This window comes from Quercus lobata, chromosome 11 (genome assembly GCF_001633185.2).
Source record: "Quercus lobata isolate SW786 chromosome 11, ValleyOak3.0 Primary Assembly, whole genome shotgun sequence".
Taxonomy (NCBI): Eukaryota; Viridiplantae; Streptophyta; class Magnoliopsida; order Fagales; family Fagaceae; genus Quercus; species Quercus lobata.
In genome coordinates this window covers 50,896,605-50,922,584 of record NC_044914.1, presented here as the reverse complement: position 1 = coordinate 50,922,584, position 25,980 = coordinate 50,896,605, and the positions used below count along the sequence as shown (strand labels likewise).

General features: G+C 33.7%; 3 protein-coding genes and 2 long non-coding RNA genes across 8 annotated transcripts; all 5 read right to left on the bottom strand.

Annotated features, from left to right (window-relative positions):
- Nucleotides 1–1,136: 1,136 nt before the first annotated feature.
- On the bottom strand, nt 1,137–2,093 carry LOC115967657 (gibberellin 20 oxidase 3-like). Its single transcript, XM_031086796.1, has 2 exons — nt 1,770–2,093; nt 1,137–1,392 (listed from the first exon to the last, which is right to left on the bottom strand). Exons 1-2 carry the CDS (start codon nt 2,067–2,069, stop codon nt 1,306–1,308), a joined length of 387 nt encoding a protein of 128 aa, XP_030942656.1. The 5' UTR covers nt 2,070–2,093; the 3' UTR covers nt 1,137–1,305.
- A 2,960-nt stretch (nt 2,094–5,053) lies between these two features.
- LOC115967887 lies at nt 5,054–20,284 on the bottom strand. Of its 3 annotated transcripts, XR_004086581.1 has the most exons (8): nt 20,170–20,284; nt 19,739–19,821; nt 9,018–9,109; nt 8,796–8,885; nt 7,742–7,824; nt 7,254–7,311; nt 6,198–6,851; nt 5,054–6,073 (listed from the first exon to the last, which is right to left on the bottom strand). It is a non-coding gene; the product is annotated as an uncharacterized LOC115967887 (long non-coding RNA). The 3 variants fall into 3 exon arrangements; XR_004086580.1 differs by lacking the exon at nt 20,170–20,284 and having other exon boundaries at nt 19,739–20,151; XR_004086582.1 differs by lacking the exons at nt 8,796–8,885; nt 9,018–9,109; nt 19,739–19,821; nt 20,170–20,284 and adding exons at nt 19,199–19,288; nt 19,420–19,494 and having other exon boundaries at nt 7,742–7,815.
- On the bottom strand, nt 15,004–17,746 carry LOC115967888. Of its 2 annotated transcripts, none has more exons than XR_004086583.1 (4): nt 17,690–17,746; nt 16,972–17,540; nt 15,920–16,574; nt 15,004–15,770 (listed from the first exon to the last, which is right to left on the bottom strand). It is a non-coding gene; the product is annotated as an uncharacterized LOC115967888 (long non-coding RNA). The 2 variants fall into 2 exon arrangements; XR_004086584.1 differs by having other exon boundaries at nt 15,004–15,691.
- Nucleotides 20,285–21,083: 799 nt separating the features above from the next.
- LOC115967087 (putative disease resistance protein RGA4) lies at nt 21,084–22,613 on the bottom strand. The gene has a single exon (XM_031086171.1). The coding sequence runs from the start codon at nt 22,611–22,613 to the stop codon at nt 21,084–21,086; it is 1,530 nt and encodes a 509-aa protein (XP_030942031.1).
- Nucleotides 22,211–24,052, bottom strand: LOC115967676 (putative disease resistance protein RGA3). The gene has a single exon (XM_031086816.1). It carries the CDS (start codon nt 23,926–23,928, stop codon nt 23,095–23,097), a length of 834 nt encoding a protein of 277 aa, XP_030942676.1. The 5' UTR covers nt 23,929–24,052; the 3' UTR covers nt 22,211–23,094.
- Between the last annotated feature and the right edge of the window lie 1,928 nt (nt 24,053–25,980).

Here is a 25,980-nt window from a genome sequence, read left to right as displayed (position 1 = left end):
ATGGATTGAATGTGAAAAGTGATATTGAATTTATTTAAAATAAAATAGGGAGAAGAAGAATCAAAATATAAGAAAGAGAAAATGATGGAGTAATGGCAAAATAGAGAGTAGTGGGGAGATATAAAGGCAAAGAATGAGGTAAAAGACTGGAAGATATGTAATACCAAATGTGGACTAATAGGGAGAGTAAGAGTTTTTTTTTTTTTTAATAGGAAGAATAAAAGTGAGTAAAGAAGATGCAAAAAATAAGTGGATGATATGGCAGCTAATGTGACTTAATAAGAACGTAGCAACAATAAATATTATACTTCAGTTTTTAAATATATATAGATGTATATCAAATAGTATAGATGCAGCTACACCACCTAGCCTATGGTGGCCTTATACAAACATGAGTTCAAATTGGATTTAAAATAGGGAAATAATTGTTTCACACATACCATTTTACACAATTTTACATAGTCCAAAAAACAACTGAAAATATAGAATGGGCAAATGTAATATACTTTTTTACCCTTTTTTTTTCTAGCATTCTGATCAAACACACCTAATTTTTTGGTCATCCCAGTCAAAACGTCAATTTTTCTAACCCAATTTTCTGCCGTGTATTTCTATCTCAAAAAATTCATAATGTATGTGAGAGACTATTGCTGAAAAAATCTAAGTTGATGACAGATGGTGAATATTAAAATTTAAACTAATAAAAAGTAGAAAAAAAAATTTTTGAGGGAATAAAATGTAAAATTTTAATCATTTCTATTATTTTAAAATTTTAATACATAAATGAATGTAAACGAAGAAGGTGGTGTCCAATACAGAACTTTACTTCAAATGAGAGTTATACAATTGTGATATTAAGATAAACTATCAAAACATATTAACACTTGCACTCGGATACCCCAGATATGATAAATTTGTGTTTATTCAAATATCAAGTTTTATGAAATTACTACGCTGATGCACCAGCATCAAGCAACAATTTCATTCTAGCCATATAAGGCAAGTTTATTAATGTATATTAACCAGTTATTATTTACAGAATTGCTCATCTTTGAGATGAGTCACATTATGCTTCCAAAGTCTCAACTCTTGTGTACAACATATATAGTACTCTACAAGAAATTGAATGTTATTGCTTGTCAGTTGCCAAAAGACAATACAGCTTACTTTGATATCCTAAAATGACTAATTTGGACGCTTTCTGTGAGTTATAAATTTGCCCCAGCTGTGTGCCCTATATTTAGCAGGGTTTTGCTCACTTGTCAGCTCCTCCAAGGGCTCAACCATGGTGTAGGATGATGCGTGTCAGAAAAATGCAATGAAGAACCTTTCCCTCTCTGAGTTCACCACCATCCTATGCTCCACACTCTCATACTCGTCATTGGTCCAAACCTGCATACTTTTCCTTCTCTGAGTGAAACTGGTCAACAATAAAAGCCCCCAAATACATACCAATTCCAATATAGGGATAGTATTAATTTAATTGGACTACAGGACTAGTACTTTTATCAATATGTTTTGTATATAAGCATACATAGAAACATAGACACAAAACGATTATACATATACTCTGCTTTAGACATTGTAGACAGTGTAGACGACATACTTCTGTCAAATCCTATTATATAATATCTTTCAATTTTCCAATGAAGAACTTTGCCTGTAAATAGTTCCTTTGGTTTTTAAGTAAATCATGCACCTAGTAATTGTTATGTGACAGCAAGCATGTTGTACTTAGAAAACTTAATTTGATTAATGGAAAATTGTACCTGAGTAGTGTCACCAATGTTGATGATATAAGCATCTGGGGTGGATTTGACTCGAACCCACTTTCCATCTGTTTTCCGCTTCACTTCCAATCCTCCAACATCATCTTCGTTAAGGATGGTCAAGACACCACTATCCTGGTGTCTACCGAGACCAAGAGCTAAATGAGGGGAAGGGCAAGGGTTATAATGATTGAGTCGGATGTAGCTGGTTTGATCTTTGAAGAAGCCATGGAACCTATCTGCTGGCAAGCCTAGGCTCAGAGCAACAAGTTCCATCAACTTGTAAGCTAGCTTTACCATCTCTTGAGTATATTCTTGGCATACCTCCCTGGTTAGTGGTCAAGGGAATCCATCAGTTCACATAGATTGAATCCCTAATTTGTCCTCAAACCAGACTTCAAATTTGTTTTTCACTCTAAAGGAAGAAACAATTTTTTTGCATAGACTTCTCCTATTTGTTAGTAGTATTTATTGCATGACTTGAAACAATAATCCATACTCAATCAGCACTCATATGGAAGAAAGAGATTAGTTTTAGAGCGAAGCCAAATTTGATATAGTACCTTGTCAAATGATCTAGTATACATCTTAAAATACAGATTATTATTATTATAATTATAATTTTAAATCTCTCTCCTTTAACTGTCTATTTAAGTCATTTTCCATCTGTTGCTAAAGGGTCATTTAGATGAAAGCTTTCTTTGCATGTCCTACTTAGTGCTTACTATTGGTCATTTCTAGGATTGAGAATTTGTTTCCAATTATTTTGAAAGTCTTTATGCTTTGTAAGCAAGAATCAGACCAGCATTTCCTTTCAAAAGGAAGGAAAATATTGTAGGAATGCTACAGCATAAAGAATCTCCTGAAAGAGTTCCATTGACTTCTCATATTGTTGTTGCATACCCCAAGTCAAAAAACATGAAAGACTGAAAGAACTTTTTGTGCACATCTTTCAAATTCTAAAATGGCCTTTTAGCTTATCATGGGTATAATGTGTTTTTAAATTTTTGTAACCAAAACCTGCTTCACTCTGTTGGTGGAATGATGCTCTAAGGCTTCAGCACCAAGAAATTTTTTTAGTGAACTTTGGTGACTGTAACACTGGTTTAAGACCCTGAACAGACTTCATTTATGTAAATGATTTTTGGTCATGTTATGTGATTAACAGGGGCAAGGATGAGAGTGCTGGGAACAAAAATCAAGGTTTCACTCATGTCTTGGAATCCACCTTTGAGAGTATGGAGGGTGTTGCAGAGTATATTGCTCATCCTGCTCATGTTGATACGCAAAGGTGCTCCTGCCTCATGTGGAGAAGTGCCTGGTGATTGACTACAAAGCCACAACGGTTCATTTTGGATTGGAAGTGTGATAGAAGTCATCTTAAATCCTGTCACCATATCTGAATTAAAATGCAAAACTGATGGTGATGAATTTATTTGAATTTATGTATTTTTCAATGGATATTGTAACTGTTACTCATGCTGAGGTAAATGTCTTTGTTTATTATAATTGCATATCAGAAGAGTCGAAGACTATTTGCTTCTCTATAACTCTTATTGCTTTTTTTTTTCTTTTTTTTAAGTAATATGAACCTATTGGGTTTTTTAGTAATTAGGATAAGGTAATCTACAATGTCATAAAAACAACTGCATGGTCATCAATCCTTATCAAATGCACCACTTGTTTCCTATTTTTCTTGGCTAGAAATCTGAAGTTGTCATTAAGAGATCTTGTCACTTAGTGGCAGTGCTAATTTTGTCTTGGGAAAGGATATTCACGCTCTTCCTTCATCCTCCAAGACCATAAATAGGAAATGGCAGCAGACTAATAGTGAATTTCTTTTCCCTTGATTTGCATTAGGCAATGTGTGTTAAGGGGGTTATACTAAACCGTGACATAAATGGAAATCTAAACAGCAGAGAGCAAATGTTGAACTGGAAGAAATTTATTTTTTATTTTTTATTTTTTATTTATTTTTATTTTTTTATGGTTTGTGAAGGGGGATGTTGAAGAAATAGAGCTTTTTATAAGCTTAATGGCACTGAGCATCTGATGCGGATTGGTTAAGGAACAATAAAATATTTTATGCAGATTGATTAAGGAAGAATAAAATATTTTAATATTTTATGTTTTTCCTTAACCAATCAGCATCTTAACTTTCTAACATCACATTGGTTCTTGAGCGCATACAATTTGTTCTTTTAAAAAAAATTGTGTTAGAAAGTAATTTCTTTTAAAGATTGGTAAATCATATAAGTGGAGTGGAGGTGGCAGGTTTCAACTCACTTTTCTCTTTTTTTTTTGAAGAAACAACTCACTTTCATCTTTTAAGCATGGTTTTAAAAACCGGTATGGTCTAAGAACCATTTTTGCTCCTGGTTCCCAATTTTATGGGTTTCTATCGGACCGGATTGATGCCCGTTCCCTATTGAACCGATTCAACTGCCTGTTTCGGTCTGGTTTTTTAAAACTACTCACCAATCCAGTCCAATAAAAACTCCTAAAACTAGTCAATACCGGAACCAAGAGCAAAAACAATTCTTTGAATGTACTAGTTTTTAAAACCATGATTATTAATTTTCCTTATTTTCTTTGTATAATAGTAAATCATCAAGAGTCTAGTTATTGAGCCTTTTATTTTATAAGTCTTAAATGAAAGCAAAGATAATTTCAAGAATCTAAATACAAAGCTTTCAGTTTCTGAGAAAAAAAAAAAAAAAAAAAAATACAAGGCTTTTGTATTTTATAAGCCATATCCAAATAACCAAACCAAAGGAGAAATCTAGCAAGATATGGCCACTAAGTTCAAAATATGGAAGCTATATTTTTATTCCCCCAACTTGCATCAAAAGCATACGATACAATATGTGAATGTAAACATATAGAACCCCTTTGCACTGAAAGAAAACCATGACAGCTTCTACAGTTCTGCATCATGGAACCTTAAGCCATGGCCCTTGTTATTACATAATAAGTGCATGTATCAAATTTACAACTGAGCCCCTTGGCTCAGGTTGTGCCTCACAGGTTTGAATCCCTAGGGGTGCTTGTCCCCTCACTGTAGCAACAAAAAGTGTATATATCAAACTTATAGTCTTTAACCACTCAGATTTTTGAACAAACACAAACATTTTTTCCCTTAACTAGAGCTGGAAATTGGGTGAGTCAAACGTGCTACACTTCGATACATGGAAGATCATGCATAACAATTGGAGAGTAGCTGTTATTTTCTATGCTGCAGTGGTCTCTGAATGAAATCAGAGAGTTCTTTGTGATCCGTTCAATACAAACAAACTACATGCTGGTTTCATTTAGGTCAAGCCCCCATGGTGTATATACATGATGATAATAGTAGTTACACTATCTATAAATCATAAGTAATTGACAGATATGCTTTTCTCATTTCAGTAGTGCAAAGTATAGAATTGTGCTTCCCAAATATATGCATACCCACTATAGCAAAAAAATTTGAGTAAAACATTTGTTGATAAGGAGACACTGAAACTTCGAAGACAAGTAGGAAATTGGTTCAACAATATTTTAAAAATCTGCTATCTCAAGAAAAATCTCTTGCAGGAAACTTGAATCACAAAATTCCATCCATGTATGGAGAGTTTCCTAAATTTCCTCACCATAATTCAAGTACAATGACGTACTTATAGATGGATTCACCAAAATACACCAATGCCTAAAATTATGAATGACTAAGAAAGATACAAGCAACCTATGAAATACTCATGATCGACCTTACAGCAATAACATAGATTTGCCATAGCCAACCAAAAAAGAAACCTTGATTGCAAGTTCAGTTTATCATGAAATTGCTAAAACCAGGGGTAAGCAATTGTTGTTGGTGACACTTCCAGTAGGAAAAGATCAGCAGCATGAATCATTTTGTAATCTTAATTACCCCGTCACTCGTACATGGATTCCAAACTAACTCCAAAAGTTCCAACCTTATCTTAGTGCTATACTTTCTCTCTTTGGTAATCTGCAGTTCTTGTAAACCAGGGCTAGGCAATTGTTATTGGTGACGCTCTCAGTAGGAAAAAGATCAGCAGCATGATCACTTTGTGAACTTAATTACCCCTTGTCACTAGTGCATGGATTTCAAACTAACTTCAGAAGTTCCAACCTTATCTTAGTGACATAATTTCTCTCTTGGGTAATATGCACTTCTTGTAAAGCAAACAATTGCAAGACCATTGATAGCTAATGAGAATTCCAGCAGGCCAGTAATGCAGAACTCAGCCATTGGTTGCATCATCTGCTCCAACATGTGACCTATATATGTCTAATGCATCCTGGACAATAAAGCAGTCATGGGAAAACTTGCATAACATATTATGCCAAAGCAATCATCTTAAAAAAAAAAAAAAAAAAAAAAAAAAAAGTGGACATGGTTATTTAATCAGCACCTACAATTACCTTTTTTGGCCACTCTAATGCACAAAAGCTCAAGCCTGCTCGTATTTTTGATGCAGAAAATGCATAGTTTTAAAAGACGATATTGGTGGCTTTTATCATGTAACCTACAAAATGTGACTCACCTGGCTTAGTTAAGACAAAACTCCACATTATAATCTATGCTCCTCACCAGTATGTCAAATGAAATCATTTGATTAACTCCATATGCAAGTCGTCTGACCAATAGAATATCCTTTGGATGGAAAAGAATTAGGATTTACTCTAATCTATTTGTTAACCAATTGAGACTGATTTCATAATTTGAAAGGAAAGATAATGTTATGTCACTTACTTCTAATTAAACCTGCAGATGCACTTTCTCTTGGTATCTGAAAACTGCTTCTAGACAGTACTGTTGGAAGAAAGCTTTTATGTTTACTTGCACAGAAATTTTTTTTCCTATAGGAAATTTCCACATATTTCTAAGATGAACAAGTATTGACGTAAGAGTTCAGGTAGAAACAAAAGAACTTTGTTCAGTAGAATTGTGCAAGGGTCTCACCTTCACCTTAAAAGCAGATTCTTGCATGGGCGTACAAAGAATAAGTTGTTAAACGGAATATATCTTCTGTGGACTTGTGCTCAAATCCATTATCATCAAGACAACAAGCTCCCCTACCAAGAAATGTGAACATAATTGGAAAATATATTTAGAAAAGAAACCATGCATGAAAGGTCTTTTTTTTTTTTTTTTTTTTTTTTGGTAACATGAAAAAGGTCTAATTAGTATCTGGGCATGGTTGATAAATTAATTTTTGGTTCCCAAATTTTAGAAAAATGATAATTTTTTTTTTCTCTCCATTTAATAGATATTGTTATATAGGATTCACTCGAAAGATTTTTGACAACCCATGAATTTCTATGCTTGATTCATATGATATTTCATAGATTTCATATAGTTAAATTGTCCATGGCTAGATTATAACTTTATGGTATGCCAAGTATATCCAAGAAAGTAAAGATACTTAAAAGACGAGTATTGCATGCTTACAGAGTAGAAGCACCGAAGAAACAAACCTTTATCAAGGAAGTCCTAAAGGCCATCTGATTGAGAAGATCACATGTTTTTTTTGCCCTGTACCAACAGTGAGTCAGTCTAATATGAATAATAAAATTGACAATCACTTAATTCTTTTTTAGTAAGTTGTACCAATCACTCAGGCACTATGAACTGATTGCTTTGACACTAAGTTAAGCACATACACATCTGGACTTTAGAAGAAGAGAAACTAACAAACATTAGGACTCACAACACTGTTGTAATTGACAAGTTTGTCCCTTTCTCATGATAGTTCTTTTAAGTAAGTAATTTTCAAATTGATGCTTTCAAGTACTGTTATGTATATAGGAAAAAGAATTAGAATAGGAAAAGCATTAAAAAAAAATTCACCACAAACTTTTTTAACCAGTAAACCAACTACACTAAGATAAATATTTGCAATCTTTTGAAATGAACATAAAGCTTATGTTTCACAGGGTTGTTGAGAAGTCTAAGAATCAGTTACCCTGAAATTAAGCTCTAATTGAGGCTAGGTAGTAATCTTGTTGCTGACACCAAGCTGAAGAGTTCATCTCCAACCTATCAAAACTAAGTTTGAGAATTAAATTAAAAAAGGAAAAGAGAGGAAAATAATACTAGTTCTACAATCTTGCATTCACATTTCCAAAATTAAAAAAAAAAATATATATATATATATATATATGTAGCCTGCAGCAAATTCCCATTACCCACAAGGTTAAAAGAGACATGCTAGTATACTCATATTTTCCAAATTCAAGATCCTGCATACAGAATCCAATAACTGATCACTAAATCTAAAACAAAAAGGAAGAATGAAGAGAGCCACACTGGTAGTTGATAAATTCAAAGTGAATTTAGAAAACAGATACATGAATGTAAGAAACAGTGGAGTTAAATCCCTCTGACTAACTGACACTAGATCTCAAGTTTTTTTTTTCTTCTTTACCTTATTTTTTCTGTTCTTTTTTTCAGTAAATTCAAAATATTGGTATTGTGAAGCATATACCAAAGTGAATGATAAAGTGAGATTTATTACATTTTAAATGAGATGTAGAATAAAACTAGGGATTGAACTTAGGATCTCGTGTTCTGAGACCATGATAAATTACTAATTCTCCTAAAAGCTTAAGCTATTAGGAAATGGTGAATTTAATCACATAGCCGTAATTCTAACAGTAAAAAACAATTCTTTCCTTCCCCAAAAACAATAATGAGATAAAAAGTAAATAATTGATTATAGTTATATTGTAAGAGATTAGCATAATTACTAATTCTATGATTCATATAGTTACAGAGCGAAGCACGTTACAGAGTAGAAAGCATAAAACTGAGAATCATGGCCAATCTGTTTTGCTTAAAAAATAATTATAGTGAGTTAATAATTTATACCTGATTAGCTTTGCAATATTTCAATATGAACAAAAGACTGATGTGCACATGATAAAGACATCCTTGAAAAGGAATAGCTCATACTATTAATGTCAGGCTGTGATCTTTATCCATGCCAAACTAATAGATATAAGATTCACCGCACTTACTTTTATTTGTGTCTACATAATCACAGTACATATTTGCTATGGAGAATCACCAACTCTTGTCTATTTTTATATGCCAAGTTTTTCAATATTCTGCACACAGAATCAAACGGTGAATAAATTGCTTCTACTTTTAATTGAGGGAAACAGATTTTAATTGAGGGAAACAATAATAAGTTCAATACTTGATTAATATAGAGGATTGAATTTTAAAGGAAAAAGGACCTATAGAAACATTCTGGACCACATCATCCTTCTGCAATACATTTAAATCTCTGTATTTGCGCTATCTTGGACCATTTCCCACCAATTTCTGCCTGGCATCATTCCAATAAGTGAGGAACAGAACAAATAACAAAGTTTCTAATATTATGTTTATGTCAGTTTAGTGTATAGAGAAGAACTCTGCATTTGATGAGAGAATCCATTAGAGTAAACAAACAAATGAGGATTAACGCATCTTTCCTCTTGGGTGTGTGAATCATATCTAGTATTTAAATTTTATGTGAGGGAAAAAAATAATAAACACTAAACAAGATAATCACCTAAGCTGTTAACTTGTTGCACCTATCCATTATCCATAAGGTTCCAGATATGCTCAGATATTTACACCTCATTTTTTTTATAAACTTCCAATTTATTCCACATCTAAGATTGAATAAAGTGAGAAGTCATCACAACACACAAACAAAGAAGGAATTAACATCATTAGCATTTGAGCTTCTAAGAAGGATTAGGATTGGTAATTAATGTGTGTGAAAACACTGAAGAAGAACCCAATCATCCCCTCCCAACTCTTGGAAGTGAGCAATGTTATATTGACCCTATCTGTTCCCTATTGCTGACTTCGTAATACTACTGCTTAGATTCTTTGATTTGGAAGGAAATCGATTAACTCAGCCACCATAGTGTTGAATGTCACAAATCAGAGAAATCAAAAATGAATAACAATTGATAAAGATGAGTCTAACCAAGTACCTTAGCTACATTAGCTTCCCAAATCCTGAAAGTATCCAACCAATGCATCCCATCACCATATTTCCACATAATATAAATATTTTTAATTCTTCTGCTTGGCCAGAAAACTCTGTTAACAGAACACAGCATGTACTTTAGCGTAATTAAAATAACAATAATAATAATAACCCATCAAAGTAGAGCTCAGGAACAAAATTCAACAATTTGGTTGCTGACAAATTAAAAATTTATGATTTTTAAACCTCAAAAAACCAAAAGCTTCACTAAACCAAACCCAATTCAATTATATACCATGGTTGAATATATTGGAAATCCAAAAAAAAACTTTTTAAAAAAATTAAAAAAAAAAAAAAAAAAAAAAAAACTAAAATTTTATTAGTTTGGAAATCAACAAAACCTAAAAACTAGGATTCCAAAAATTTTATTTTCTTTCCTTAGATTGCACCAGAGGATTGAGATTAGAGAATGTACCTTAGAAAAACTAATGTATTCGCATGTATGGTTGATATTGGGGATGTGAGCAATCTTGGACCAATCCTCACCAATTCCTTTTTCATACCTTTTTTCTAAGCGAGGACAATTTGCAATTTTTAGCCTTTGTAAAGACCTAAGACATTGCAATTCATCAGGAAGTGATATCAAATTAGGGCATCCAACAATTCAAAGTGTTTCAAGTGATGTGAGCTTGCTAATCCACTCTGGCAAAATCATGAAATTGGGATAGTCTATAATATAGAGGTCTTGCAGGTTGGTAAGATGTTGAAGACTTGCAGGGAGAGACTCCAATTTCGGAAGTTCTTGGAAAGCCAAAGAACGGAGGGAAGGGAGATATCGCACAGCTTCAGAGAGAGATGTTAGTCCAAGGCAACGCCAGATGTTTAATTTCTTGAGAGACATTAGATTTGACGGCCACTCATCTAGCAAAGGTACTTCATCCTCATCAAAAGCCAGAGTCATAATCTTTAATTTAGAAAGAGGGGGTGAGGGGGGCTGCAACGAAGCCATTGCTATTGTCTCTTGCAAAGGCATGAAGCTAACATTATTCAGATATAAATTTTCTTCAAGATATGGAAATAGAGGCATGGAAGTCAGATTAGGACAATGCTCAATGTCTAAATAAGAAAGACGAAGAAATGAAGGCAATGAGTGGTGATGATGATCTTGCATTGATGCACTCCTCCACCATCCCTTTAGCTTAAGGCAACTTTCAATTGTGAGTGACTTCAACAACAGGAAGAATGGTGCTGACGACACTATGGATGAAGCAAGTACCTCCTCGCTTATCTCACCATCTGATATGTACTCCAAATCCTTCATAAGATAAAGCTGTAGAGATTGTAGAGAGCGGAGTTGAGATAACCGTGGCAAATGTTGGCATCTTGATCTATTTAATTCTATTTCAACCAGATTGGCGAGTCAAGAAAGCCAACTAGAAAACCTCACTCATTTGTAATATTAATAATGACAATGAGAAGTCATTAGATGGCCTCCAACCACATCAAAATCTCAAATATTTGTCGGTGCGAGGGTACGGGGGAGTGAGGTTTTCTAGTTGGCTTTCTTTGCTCCCCAATTTGGTTGAAATAAGAATATCAAATGGTAAAATATGCCAACATTTGCCAAGGTTATCTCAACTCCCCTCTCTACAATCTCTACAGCTTTATCTTATGAAGGATTTGGAGTACATATCAGATGGTGATATAAGTGAGGAGGTACCTGCTTCATCCACAATGTCGTCAACACCATTCTTCCCATTGTTGAAGTCACTCTCAATCCTATATTGCCCTAAGCTGAAGGGATGGTGGAGGAGTGCATCAATGCAAGATCATCATCACCACTCATTGCCTTCATTTCCTTGTCTTTCTTATTTAGAAATTGAGCATTGTCCTAATCTGACTTCCATGCCTCTATTTCCATATCTTGGAGAAAATTTATATCTGAATAATGTTAGCTTCATGCCTTTGCAAGAGACAATGGCAATGGCTTCGTTACTGCCCCCCTCATCCCCTCTTTCTAAATTAAAGATTATGACTCTGGCTTTTAGAGAAGATGAAGTACCTCTACTAGATGACTGGCTGTCAAATCTAATATCTCCCAAGAAATTAAAGATCTGGAGTTGCCCTGGACTAATATCTCTCTCTGATGCTGTGCGATATCTCACCTCCCTCCGTTCTTTGGCTTTCCAAGAACTTCCGAAACTGGAGTCTCTCCCTGCAAGTCTTCAACATCTTACCAACCTGCAAGACCTCTACATTATAGACTGTCCCAATTTCATGATTTTGCCATAGTGGATTAGCAAGCTCACATCACTTGAAACACTTCGAATTGTTGGATGCCCTAATTTGACATCACTTCCTGATGAATTGCAATGTATTAGGTCTTGAATCCGGCACACTTGAATCCACATAATTCTTGGCGTGGGATACCCTTGTCGTTAGAGCATCCACAACAGTGTAACCGCCACCGCTACCGCCGCCGCCGACTTTTCTACTGCCACCGCCATCAATGTGACTCCATAAAATTAGGAAAAAAAAAAAGTAAACTTCCCTGCACACAGAAAATTCCCAAACATTTAGAACATGATTATGCATAAATACTTAATTTGACATATAGCTTAATCTCACTGATAAATAAAACACCAAATTCATTTTTGAGAATCTCAAAACCAAACTAACAATTTCCCATTAAAATGACCACAAGAAATGTGTGCTCTATTTCTAGTTTTGTGCAACAGAACATATCCAACAAAATCCACCCAAATCAGATGTGAAACATAAAGAGCCCAACAAAATCCATATCACAAACCATCTTAATATCTCTACTCAGTACTCACACTCACACTTACCAAACCATAATCATCATCAATCTACCAAAATCAGATATGGAACATTAAGAATCCTAAAAAAACTACCGTATTCATCCATTTCTACCAACTCAAAATACTTATCAAAAAAAAAAAAAATTCTACCAACTCAAAACAGCTAATACAAAGCAAAATGAAATCTCATAACATAAAATCACCAAGCCAATAATCCAGAACAACAATCAAAAATCATATATCAAAAATCAAAAACAGAGACATCCACATGAAGTGGATCCAAATCAAAAACCCAAAGTGGATCGGCGGAAGAGGATGTTATACCCAAATCAAAAACCCAAAGCATCACATGAAGAAGACAGAGACAACTGACCTGAAGTGGATCGGCGGAAGAGAAGTGCGTCTGAGGCAGATCGGTGGCGTGGGTCTGAACTTGACGATGGCGGCGACGTCGAGAGAGTGAGCTTGAGAGGCTTGAGATGAGAGATGACAGTGAACGAGAGAGAGAGAATGAGACCGGATTTGATAAAATGAAAAAAAAAAAAGAAGCAAGTTGTACCGTACCGGAGTGAGCTTGACGATGGCGGCGACGTTGAGATGGAGCTTCAGAGGAATGAAAGTGAATGAATAACCGGATTTGATAAAATGAATAAAAAATAGAAACAATGAGGTCCGGCTGATTTTTTTTTTTTTTTTTTTTTTTGCTCGCTTGAAGTACAGTGCACATCTATTTATAGATGTGCACTGTAACAATTCATCTAAAATATAGATATACACTGTAACAATTTATCTAAAATATTTTGCTATTGCTCCTGGAGCATCAGTTTAGAGATATTGGAGTTAAAATATAGCATTATAATATTATATCTTAACCGTTGCAAATGCTCTTATAAGCTTTAATGGTACCGAGCATCTAATGCAGATTGATTAAAGAACAATAAAATATTTTATGCAGTTTAGTTAAAGAAGTATAAAATATTTTTATATTTTATATTTTTCCTTAAACAATCTACGTCAACATCTTAACTTTCTTACATCAAATTGGTTCTTGAGTGCATATAATTAGTTCTTTTAAAAAAAAAAATTTGTGTTAGAAAGTAATTTCTTTTAAAGATTGGTAAATTATATAAGTGGGAGTGGAGGTGGCAATTTTCAACTCATTTTTATCTTCTTCTTTTCTTTTTTTCTTTTTCTTTTTTGAGAAACAATTCACTTTTATCTTCTAAACATGGTTATAAAAAACGGTATGGTTTAAGAACCATTTTTGCTCCTGTTTCCCAGTTTTATGGGCTTTTATCGAACCGAATTGATGTCGATTCCCTATTGAACCGATTCAACTGCTTATTTCAGTCTGGTTTTTTAAAACTATGCACCAATCCAGTCAGATAAAAACTCCTAAAACTGGTCAATAACGAAACCGAGAGCAAAAAAATTTCTTTGAATGTACCGGTTTTCAAAACCATGATTATTAGTTTTCCTCATTTTCTTTGTATAATAGTAAATCATCAAGAATCTAGTTATTGAGCCTTTTATTTTATAAGTCTTAGATGAAAGCAAAGATAATTTCAAGAATCTAAATACAAGGCTTTCGGTTTCTCAAAATAAAAAAAAAAAAAATACAAGGCTTTTGTATTTTATAAGCCATATCCAAATAACCAAACCAAAGGAGAAATCTAGCAAATTATAGCCACTAAGTTCAAAATATGGAAGCTATACTTGCATCAAAAGCATACGATACAATGTGTGAATGTAAAGCTTTAGAACCCCTTTGCACTGAAAGAAAACCATGACAGCTTCAAGAGTTCTGCATCATGGAACCTTAAGCCATGGCCCTTGTTATTACATAATAAGTGCATGTATCAAATTTACAACTGAGCCCCTTGGCTCGGGTTATGCCTCACAGGTTTGAATCCTTAGGGGTGCTTGTCCCCTCACTGTAGCAACAAAAAGTGTATATATCAAACTTATAGTCTTTAACCACTCAGATTTCTTTCTTTTTGAACAAACGCAAACATTTTTTTCCCTTAACTAGAGCTGGAAATTGGGTGAGTCAGATGTGCTACACTTCGATACATGGAAGATCATGCATAATAATTGGAGAGTAGCTGTTATTTTCTATGCTGCAGTGGTCTCTGAATGAGATCAAAGAGTTCTTTGTGATCCATTCAATACAAACAAACTACATGCTGGTTTCATTTAGGTCAAGCCCCCGTGGTGTATATATACATGATGATAATAGTAGTTACACTATCTATAAATCATAAGTAATTGATAGATTTGCTTTTCTCATTTCAATATTGCAAAGTATAGAATTGTGTTTCCCAAATATATGCATACCCACTATAGCAAAAAAATTTGAGTAAAACATTTGTTGATAAGGAGACACTGAAACTTCTGAGACAAGTAGGAAATTGGTTCAATAATATTTTAAAAATCTGGTATCTCAAGAAAAATCTCTTGCAGGAAACTTGAATCACAAAATTCCATCCATGTATGGAGAGTTTCCTAAATTTCCTCACCATAATTCAAGTATAAAGACTTACTTATAGATGGATTCACCAAAATACACCGATGTCTAAAATTATGAATTACTAAGAAAGATACAAGCAACCTATGAAATATTCATGATCTACCTTACAGCAATAACATAGATTTGCCATAGCCAACCAAAAAAAAAAACCAAGATTGCAAGTTCAGTTTATCATGAAATGGCTAAAACCAGGGGTAAGCAATTGTTGTTGGTGACAGGAAAAGATCAGCAGCATGAATCATATTATAATCTTAATTACCCCGTCACCCGCACATGGATTCCAAACTAACTTCAGAAGTTCCAACCTTATCTTAGTGCTATACTTTCTCTCCTTGGTAATCCGCAGTTCTTCAAAACCAGGGCTAGGCAATTGTTATTGGTGACGCTCTCAGTAGGAAAAAGATCAGCAGTATGATCACTTTGTGATCTTAGTTACCCCTTGTCACTAGTGCATGGATTTCAAACTAACTTCAGAAGTTCCAACCATATCTTAGTGACATATTTCTCTCTTTGGTAAGATGCACTTCTTGTAAAGCAAACAATTGCAAGACCATTGATAGCTAATGAGACTTCCTGCAGGCCAGTAATGCAGAACTCAGCAATTGGTTGCATTATTTGCTCCAACATGTGACCTATATATGTCTAATGTATCCTGGACAATAAAGCAGTCATGGGAAAAGTTGCATAACATATTATGCCAAAGCGGTCATCTTTAAAATAAATTAAAAAATAAAATAAATTAAATTAAAAAAAAAAAAAACCAAAAGTAGACATGGTTATTTAATCAGCATCTACAATTACCTTTTTTTGCCACTCTACTACACAAAAGCACAAGCCTACTCGTATTGTTGATGCAGAAAATGCATAGTTTTAAAAGACGATATTGGTGGCCCTTATCATGTAACCTACAAAATGTGAGTCACCTGGCTTAGTTAAGACAAAACTCCACATTATAATCTATGCTCCTCACCAGTACGACAAATGAAATCATTTGATTAACTCTATATGCAAGTTGTCTGATCAATAGAATATCCTTTGGATGGAAAAGAATTAGGATTTACTCTAATCTATTTGTTAACCAATTGAGACTGATTTCATAATTTGAAAGGAAATATATAGTTATGTCACTTACTTCTAATAAACCCGAAGATGCATTCTCTCTTGGTATCTGAAAACTGCTTCTAGACAGTACTGTTGGAAGAAAGCTTTTATGTTTGCTTGCACAGAAATTTTTTTTCTCATATAGGAAATTTCCACATATTTCTAAGATGAACAAGTATCAACATAAGAGTTCAGGTAGAAACAAAAGAACTTTGTTCAGTAGAACTGTGAAAGGGTCTCACCTTGACCTTAAAAGCAGATTCTTGCATGGGTGTTCAAAGAATAAGTTGTTAAACGGAATATATCTTCTGTGGACTTGTGCTCAAATCCATTATCATCAAGACAACAAGCTCCACTACCAGAAAATGTGAACATAATTGGAAAATATATTTAGAAAAGAAACCATGAATGAAATTTCTTTTTCTTTTTTTTTTTTTGGTAACATGAAAAAGGTCTAATTAGTATCTGGGCATTGTTGATAAATCTCTCTGTGGTTCCCAAATTTTAGAAAAATGATAATTTTTTTTTCTCTCCATTCAATATAAATTGTTATATAGGATTCACTTTGAAAGATTTTTGACAACCCATGAATTTCTATGCTTGATTCATATGATATTTCATAGATTTCATATAGTTAAATTGTCCATGGCTAGATTATAACTTTATGGTATGTCAAGTATATCCAAGAATGTATGGATACTTAAAAGACGAGTATTGCATGCTTACAGAGTAGAAGCACTGAAGAAACAAACCTTTATCAAGGAAGTCCTAAAAGCCATCTGATTGAGAAGATCACATTTTTTTTGCCCTGTACCAACAGCAAGTCAGTCTGATATGAATAATAAAATTGACAATCACTTAATTCTTTTTTAGTAAGTTGTACCAATCACTCAGGCACTATGAACTGATTGCTTTGACACTAAGTTAAGCACATACACATCTGGACTTTAGAAGAAGAGAAACTAACAAACATTAGGACTCAACACTGTTGTAATTGACAAGTTTGTCCCAGGTAAAATATTTCTCATGATAGTTCTTTTAAGTAAGTAATTTTCAAACTGATGCTTTTAAGTACTGTTATGTATATAGGAAAAAGAATTAGAATAGGAAAAGCATTAAAAAAAAATTCACCACAAACTTTTTTAACCAGTAAAACAACTACACTAAGATAAATATTTGCAATCTTTTGAAATGAACATAAAGCTTATATTTCACAGGGGCGGTTGAGAAGCCCAAGAATCAGTCACCCTAAAATTAAGCTCTAATTGAGGCTAGGTAGTAATCTTGTTGCTGACACCAAGCTGTAGTGTTCATCTCCAACCTTCAAAAATAAGTTTGAGAATTAAATTAAAAAAGGAAAAGAGAGGAAAATAATACTAGTTCTACAATCTTGCATTCACATTTCCAAAATTTATAAAATAAAATTTTAAAAAAAAAAAAATTATGTAGCCTGCAGCAAATTCCCATTACCCGCAAGGTTAAAAGAGACATGCTAGTATGCTCATATTTTCGAAATTCAAGCTCTTGCATACGGAATCCAATAACTGATCACTAAATCTAAAACAAAAGGAAGAATGAAGAGAGCCAGACTGGTATTTGATAAATTCAAAGTGAATTTAGAAAACAGATACATGAATGTAAGAAACAGTGGAGTTAAATCCCTCTGACCAACTGACACCAGCCAGGCCGACCCAAGATTATTTGAGGCCTAAGGCGAGAATTTTATAGGGGCCTTGTTACATCTAAATATTACTTAAATAATATTTATTTATTTATATTTAATTTCAAATCCATTATTAATTCTTACTTATTAATATGACTAATTCACCCAAAGTGAGCTAATGATAATTACTATATAGGTTTTACAAATTTGCATATCACCAATAAAAGAAAAGTTATTCAAACATTCATTTTATTATATTATTTAAGTAATACCGATTATATTCCTGTCACATCATTTTGTAAATTTTTTTTCCTAAAATTTGTATTATTAGCTTTAGCATTTTTCATACACATTTTTTTTTTTTGGGTGGAGAAAATGCTAAACTTATTACAAATTTTACTACAAAAAGTTTACAAACTGATGTGACAATGAGGTGACACTTCAACAAAATAATAAATGAGTATTGAATTACTTCATTGGTGAAGTATCAATTTGTAGGACCTATGCAATAAAACTTGTAATATACTAGTATAACTCTAATATTTTAGGCTTTCTTAAGATTGGGATAAAATATACACCCAACTCACGCTTTTTCTTTAATTAATTAAAAAAAAAAAAAAAATCTTACCGCCCAATATTTGGGGGCCTTTTAATGTCGGGGGCCTTAGGCCATGGCCTAAGGCCGGCCCTGGACAACCAATCTCAAGTTTTTTTTTCTTCTTTACCTTATTTTTTCTTTTCTTTTTTTCAATAAATTCAAAATATTGGTATTGTGAAGCATATGCCAAAGTGAATGATAAAATGAAACTTTTTACATTTTAAATGAGATGTAAAATAAAGTTAGGGATTGAACTCTGGATCCGTGCTCTGAGACCATGATAGCTTACTAATTCTCCCAAAAGCTTAAGCTATTAGGAAATGGTGAATTTAATCACTTAGCCATAATTCTAACAGTGAAAAACAATTCTTTCCTTCCCCAAAAACAATAATGAGATAAAAAGAAAATAAAAGATTATAGTTATATTGTAAGAGAATAGCATAATTACTAATTCTATGATTCATATGGTTACAGAGCGAACCACGTTACAGAGTAGAAAGCACCAAACTGAGAATCATGGCCAATCTGTTTTGCTTAAAAAATAATTATAGTGAGTTAATAATTTATATCTGATTAGCTTTGCAATATTTCAATATGAACAAAAGATTGATGCACACATGATGAAGACATCCTTGAAAAGGAACAGCTCATACTATTAATGTCAGGCTGTGATCTTTATCCATGCCAAACTAATAGATATAAGATTCACCGCACTTACTTTTATTTGTGGCTACATAATCACAGTACGTATTTGCTATGGAGAATCACCAACTCTTGTCTGTTTTTATATGCCAAGTTTTTCAATATTCTGCACACAGAATCAAATGGTGAAAAATTGCTTCTACTTTTAATTGAGGTAAATAGATTTTAATTGAGGGAAACAAGAATAAGTTCAATACTTGATTAATATAGAGGATTGAATTTTAAAGGAAAAAGGACCTATAGAAACATTCTGGACTACATCATCCTTATGCAATACTTTTAAATCTCTGTACTAGTGCTGTCTTGGACCATTTCCCACCAATTTCTGCTTGGCATCATTCCAATAAGTGAGGAACAGAACAAATAACAAAGTTTCTAATGTTATGTTTATGTCAGTTTAGTGTATAGAGAAATACTCTGCATTTGATGAGAGAATTCATTAGAGTAAAGAAACAAATGAGGATTAATGCATCTTTCCTCTTGGGTGTGTGAATCATATCTAGTATTTAAATTTTGTGTGGGAAAAAAAATAATAAACACTAAACAAGATAATCACCTAAGCTGTTAACTTGTTGCACTTGTCCATTATCCATAAGGTTCCGGATATGCTCAGATATTTATACCTCATTTTTTTATAAGCTTCCAATTTGTTCCACATCCAGGATTGAATAAAGTGAGAAGTCATCACAACACACAAACAAAGAAGGAATTAACATCATTAGCATTTGAGCTTCTAAGAAGGATTAGGATTGGTAATTAATGTGTGTGAAAACACTGAAGAAGAACCTAGTCATCCCCTCCCAACTCTGGGAAGTGAGAAATGTTATATTGACCCTATCTATTCCCTACTGCTGACTTCGTAATACTACTGCTTAGATTCTTTGATTTGGAAGGAAATCGATTAACTCAACCACCACAGTGTTGAATGTCACAAATCAAAGAAATCAGAAATGAATAACAATTGATAAAGATGAGTCAACCAAGTACCTTAGCTACATTAGCTTCCCAAATCCTGAAAGTATCCAAGCAATGCATCCCATCACCATATTTCCATAGAATATATATATTTTTAATTCTTCTGCTCGGCCAGAAAACTCTGTTAACAAAACACAACATGTACTTTAACGTAATTAAAATAATAATAATAATAATAACCCATCAAAGTAGAGTTCAGGAAAAAAATTCAACAGTTTGGTTGCTGACAAATTAAAAATTTATGATTTTTAAACCTCAAAAAACCCAAAGCTTCACCAAACCGAACCCAATTCAATTATATACCATGGTTGAATATATTGGAAATCCAATTAAAAAAATAACAATAAAAATAAAAATTTTAAAAATTCAAAAAAAAAAAAAAAAAAAACCAAACTAAAATTTTATTAGTTTGGAAATCAACAAAACCTAAAAAATAGGATTCCAAAAATTTTATTTTCTTTCCTTTGATTGCACTAGAGGATTGAGATTAGAGAATGTACCGAAAAACTAATGTACATTGTATGGTTAATATTTGGGATGTGAGCAATCTTGGACCAATCCTCACCAATTCCTTTTTCACACCTTTTTGCTAAGAGAGGACAATCTGGAATTTTTAGCCTTTGTAAAGACCTAAGACATTACCATTCATCAGGAAGTGATGCTAAATTAGGGCATCCATCAATGTCAAGTGTTTCAAGTGATGTGAGCTTGCTAATCCACTCCGGCAAAATCATCAAATTGGGACAGTCTATAATGTAGAGGTCTTGCAGGTTGGTAAGATGTTGAAGACTTGCAGAGAGAGACTCCAGTTTCGAAAGTTCTTGGAAAGCCAAAGAACGGAGGGAGGTGAGATATCGCACAGCTTCAGAGAGAGATGTTAGTCCAGGGCAACGCCAGAATTGTAATTTCTTGAGAGACATTAGATTTTACGGCCAGTCATCTAGCAGAGGTACTTCATCCTCTCTAAAAGCCAGAGTCATAATCTTTAATTTAGAAAGAGGGGATGAGGGGGGCAGCAACGAAGCCATTGCCATTGTCTCTTGCAAAGGCATGAAGCTAACATTATTCAAATATAAATCTTCTTCAAGATATGGAAATAGAGGCATGGAAGTCAGATTAGGACAATGCTCAATTTCTAAATAAGAAAGACAAGGAAATGAAGGCAATGAGTGGTGATGATGATCTTGCATTGATGCACTCCTCCCCCATCCCTTCAGCTTAGGGCAATTTCGGATTGAGAGTAACTTCAACAATGGGAAGAATGGTGTTGACGACACTGTGGATGAAGTAGGTACCTCCTCGCTTATATCACCATCTGATATGTACTCCAAATCGTCCATAACATTAAGCCATAGAGATTGTAAAAAGGGGAGTTGAGATAACCGTGGCAAATGTTGGCATCTTTTACCATCTAATATTATTATTTCAACCAGATTGGGGAGCAAAGAAAGCCAACTAGAAAACCTCACTCCCCCGTACCCTTCCACCAACAAATATTTGAGATTTTGATATGGTTGGAGGCTATCTAATGACTTCTCATCGTCATTATTAATATTACCTTCTTGATCCCATCTTAACATCATCTCTTCAAGATGCTGTTTTCCACTTATATTTGCAGCCTTGCATATGGAGTTAGCACCTTCTAGTCGCTCCAAATGTGTGATCTTTAGTGTTCCTCTGATGTTGTTTAGCTGGTTTAATTCGCCTAGGCCACCAACGTGCTTGGAGATGGAAGAAGAGTCCTTGCTCACAATGAATAATGGTAATGTTTGAAGACAAGTCAGTTGCCCTAATCCACGAGGCATATTACTCAAAGATTCACATTCATTGTCATCAAGGTGCTTGAGATTGACTAATTCTTTAATGTCTTTAGGTAATTCTTCAAGCCTACTGCAGTAAAAGACTTTCAATGTTTGCAAATTCCATAGTCTAGTAATAGATTCAGGGAGAGTGACAATACAATGGCTTCTAGAAAGATCAAGGTATTTGAGATGTATTAAGTTCCCTATAGAATTTGGTACCCTTGTGATCGTCATTCCACCTAATGCACGCAAGCTTCTGAAATTCAAAGTAATTGTATTCAACATTGGCTCATCTAACCAATACTTATTTGATCTTAGAAGAAGCGTACGCATCTTTTTTGCTTTAACCAATAAGCTTAAAGTCTCATTACAAGAGAAGGCGATAAAAAATGGACAACATATATGACGAATTTTTTCATCAACATTTTTGCTGTCCATATCAACGAGCTTGCAGTCTACCATTGCAACCGATTCTGCAAGATCATGAATTAGATCATGCATTTTGTATTTTAAATTTCCAAACATGTCCCCTACTTCTTCAAAGAAGGATCTCCAAAGCAGATCCTTGAAGTACTCATTAGCAACCTCCTCTAATGGTTGTTTTGTGTTTGAGAATTGGATAAACCCGTGCACTATCCATAGTTGCACCACCATTTCCTTTTCTATTTCATAATCTTTTGGAAACACAGAGCAATAAGCAAAGCAACTCTTTAAATGTGAGAGCAAATGATCATAACTCAACTTTAGGATTGGAAATATGTCATCCCCGGGTTGAAGTATATTTGTAAGCACATTATCCTTGACACGTGACTATTTAGACTCAGTTTTCTCTAAGCATAATACACTTCCAATGGACTTTATGGCAAGGGGTACCCCCTGACATCTGACTAAAATTTCCTTTCCAATTTCTTTTAGTCTAGGATTGTTGGTCTCTTATCCTTTTCTAAATGCTATTTGTTCAAATAAAGACCAAGATTCGTCTTCAGAGAGACCTTTAAGGGTGTATATTGAAACTGGACTTGTAATCTCAGCAACCAATTGGACACGTGTTGTTATTACAATCTTACTTCCCTTTGCACCACCCATTAAAAGATGCTTCAATTCATCCCATTTGTTATGACTTTCATTCCACACATCATCCAACACAAGTAAGTTTTTTTTTTTTTTTATCAATATTTTCACGAAGAAGCTTTTGCAGTTGATCTATATGAAGGTCTTCTGGCTTCTTACCAGTAGCAGAAGCAATTATTTTTTCAACAATAATTTTCAACTCAAACGAATCAGAGACACACACCCACATTTTTAGCTCAAAATGTTTATTGACGTTCTCGTCATTGTATACAAATTGAGCAAGTGTGGTCTTTCCTAACCCACCAATTCCCACTATGGGAACAACTGAAAGATTCTCTTCATTATTAGGCTCCAATAATAGTTTTATGATGGCCTCTTTATCACCTTCTCTCCCAATAACTTTTTCATTAGGTACAAATGAGTGAGTCTCTTCCCTCTGCATATTCAAGCTATATTTCTCTGGCGGGCTTACTTTCAAGTTGAAGTCTCTGTTTTCTTTTGCTACGGCATCTAGCTTCTTCCTCATCGCCTTTATTTTACCACTCATCTCAATACGAAAAGCAACTTGATTTGAACTTGAAAAAAAAGTGCGAACCTCTTTTTTGATTTTATTCCCACTCTTTGCTCTTCGCCGCGAAGCTTCAGTGAAGACTTCACCCAGCAAGTCATCAGCATCATAAACAACATCCTTGAGCTTTTCGAGCCAGTCCCTGACTTGATGGTTGTGGTTTTGCTGCTCTGCTGCATCCTGAAGTACAGCTTGGATTCTGGAAACAGCGCTCTTGATGCTTTGAAGCCCATCTTTAAGGCCCCAAAGCGATCCAATCTCCTGGAAAATCTGAGATCCCAAATTCTCAATCATTTTCTGTGCAACTCCAAAGAGGATTGCTTTGGCCATTTCTTCTTAGTTGGCAAAAAGGAACACTGAAAGTAAGAGAGCGAGGAAGGCTATAGGGTGGGTGAGAAATGCTCCAATGTTGATGAAGTAAGGATAAGAGGATACTGAAAGAACACACCAGAATACCTTGTGGCCCAAAGTGGTTCCATTTTTTTTAATTTTTTTTTTTTTTAATGATCAAAAAGGGTCTTACTTGATAAGTGACCCGGCCCACTTAAACCGCATAACTCTTAGCGTAGGATACTCTTGGATGCGTGAGGGCTATCCATGTTGTGGTTTAGTATTTTTACGAAGCGCACAATTTGAACCAAATAACTCCTAGACTTGTAAATATGACCCAATCCAAAACTCCTGTCAATGCACCACACTCCATAGTACCTCTTGTCATCGAAGCTAAAGCCTAGGTAATTGATTAACTGTTAAGTAATAATAAAATCAGGAAAATGAATGCATGCCAAGAGTCACAGTGGAACAAGTAGATGAATAAAAGGAAATAGGTTTAATCATTGTAGGCATTCGTTAGCGGGATCCTATTTGTTATTGATTTTTTTAAAATATATATTAAAAAAAAAAAAAAAAAGAAGCAACAATTAGAGTCTTATTAATGGGTGACATAATATAATATCGTAATAACGTGAAGATGTTTGTGTTAGATTGAAGTAATATAAAATAAACAGGAGACAATAATATTTGAGAGTATATTACAGTTGTTATATGAAATAGAAAATAGTTGAAGTAATACATTCATCATCATAAAAGTTTATAATGGCACAAACATTTCCATCACAATTGTTCACTTAAAGTAACAATTACAAGGTAAAAGAACACCAATAATAAAGGAATATTAGTAAATAACTAAATATAGCAAATGATGTAGAATTTTTATTTTAAATACTGATAAAAGAATTTTCATCCCAACATATTATAAATGTTTATCATGTGGTGTAATTAGTTTATTCTTTTCTTACTCATAGCTTTGGTTTGTTCTATGAATTGTGTTTAGTGGTCTGGAGACACATGCCATGCTAGTGAGGAATATATCATCATTTTATGTTTTTACATCTTCAACACTTGAAGTTTGCTTTATTCCTATTTCTTGATGTTTCATAATTTTTTTTCCCGGAATTGCATCATCAATGTTGATTAATAACGAACACACACTAGAAAATTCTTGATTGGATCATGCAATATATGGACTTGAGGATGTGCTGTGGCTTAGGTTTTATGGAGGTGCTTGTATCATCCCTATGAAGTTGGCTTTCTTGGATGTTAGAGAATCAAATTGAAACAATTTCATAAATTTGACTTTTTAATTGACAAAACTATTTTTTTTTTTCCTTTATCTAAAACATGGTATAATACTGCTTATTATAACCTCTTCATTTAAAAAATAAAAAATAAAAAATAAAAAATAAAAATAAAAATAAAAAACTATAACCTTTTCTAAATGCTACAAAAAGGGATTTTCTTTTTTAGAATAAAAAAGGAGTTTTGTGCACTGAATATTGATTTTATTTATTAAAAAAAAAATTAAACATGGTTTAAACTCTTGTCATTTTTATATAATTTTTACCCTATGGTCAGAAATAGTGTTAAAAAATCTTGGGCCATCTGGAGCCGAATGCCCATGAACCTCTTGGACTTCATTAGTCTCTCGGGCCCAATACTCAAATAAGGACTTGCTACTAAGGACTTGGACCAAATCCATTTGAAAATGATCTGACTTTCGTAACACTACAGCGTAAAACATCCCCAGCTATCAAAATCTACTCCACAAATAAAAATATACTCCATCTTTGTTTATACTATTATTTAATGGGCTTCTCCTGTTTGGATTTCATATTTTTTTATACCTAAGATACTCTCATCATACTCACTTACAAGTTTTCAACTACCGGGAATAGATATATAAATTAAAACTCCTACATTTTAAAACCACAAACTCATGTATGTTTTGCAGTTTCTGTCTCACTTTCTCTCTCTCATTCTTCTTCAAATTGAAGACATTTAGTTTAGCTCTATATCCTCCTTTCTTTTTCTTCAGATTAAAGA

What these genes read in the sequence shown, in the direction of transcription:
- LOC115967676 (XM_031086816.1), bottom strand. Translation starts at nt 23,928, where the DNA reads ATGGCCAAAGCAATCCTCTTTGGAGTTGCACAGAAAATGATTGAGAAT.
- LOC115967657 (XM_031086796.1), bottom strand. Translation starts at nt 2,069, where the DNA reads ATGGTAAAGCTAGCTTACAAGTTGATGGAACTTGTTGCTCTGAGCCTA. An exon ending in ACATTGGTGACACTACTCAG is followed by an intron (nt 1,393 to 1,769) that starts GTACAATTTTCC and finishes AAAAGTATGCAG; the next exon opens with GTTTGGACCAATGACGAGTA.
- LOC115967087 (XM_031086171.1), bottom strand. Translation starts at nt 22,613, where the DNA reads ATGGTGGTGCAACTATGGATAGTGCACGGGTTTATCCAATTCTCAAAC.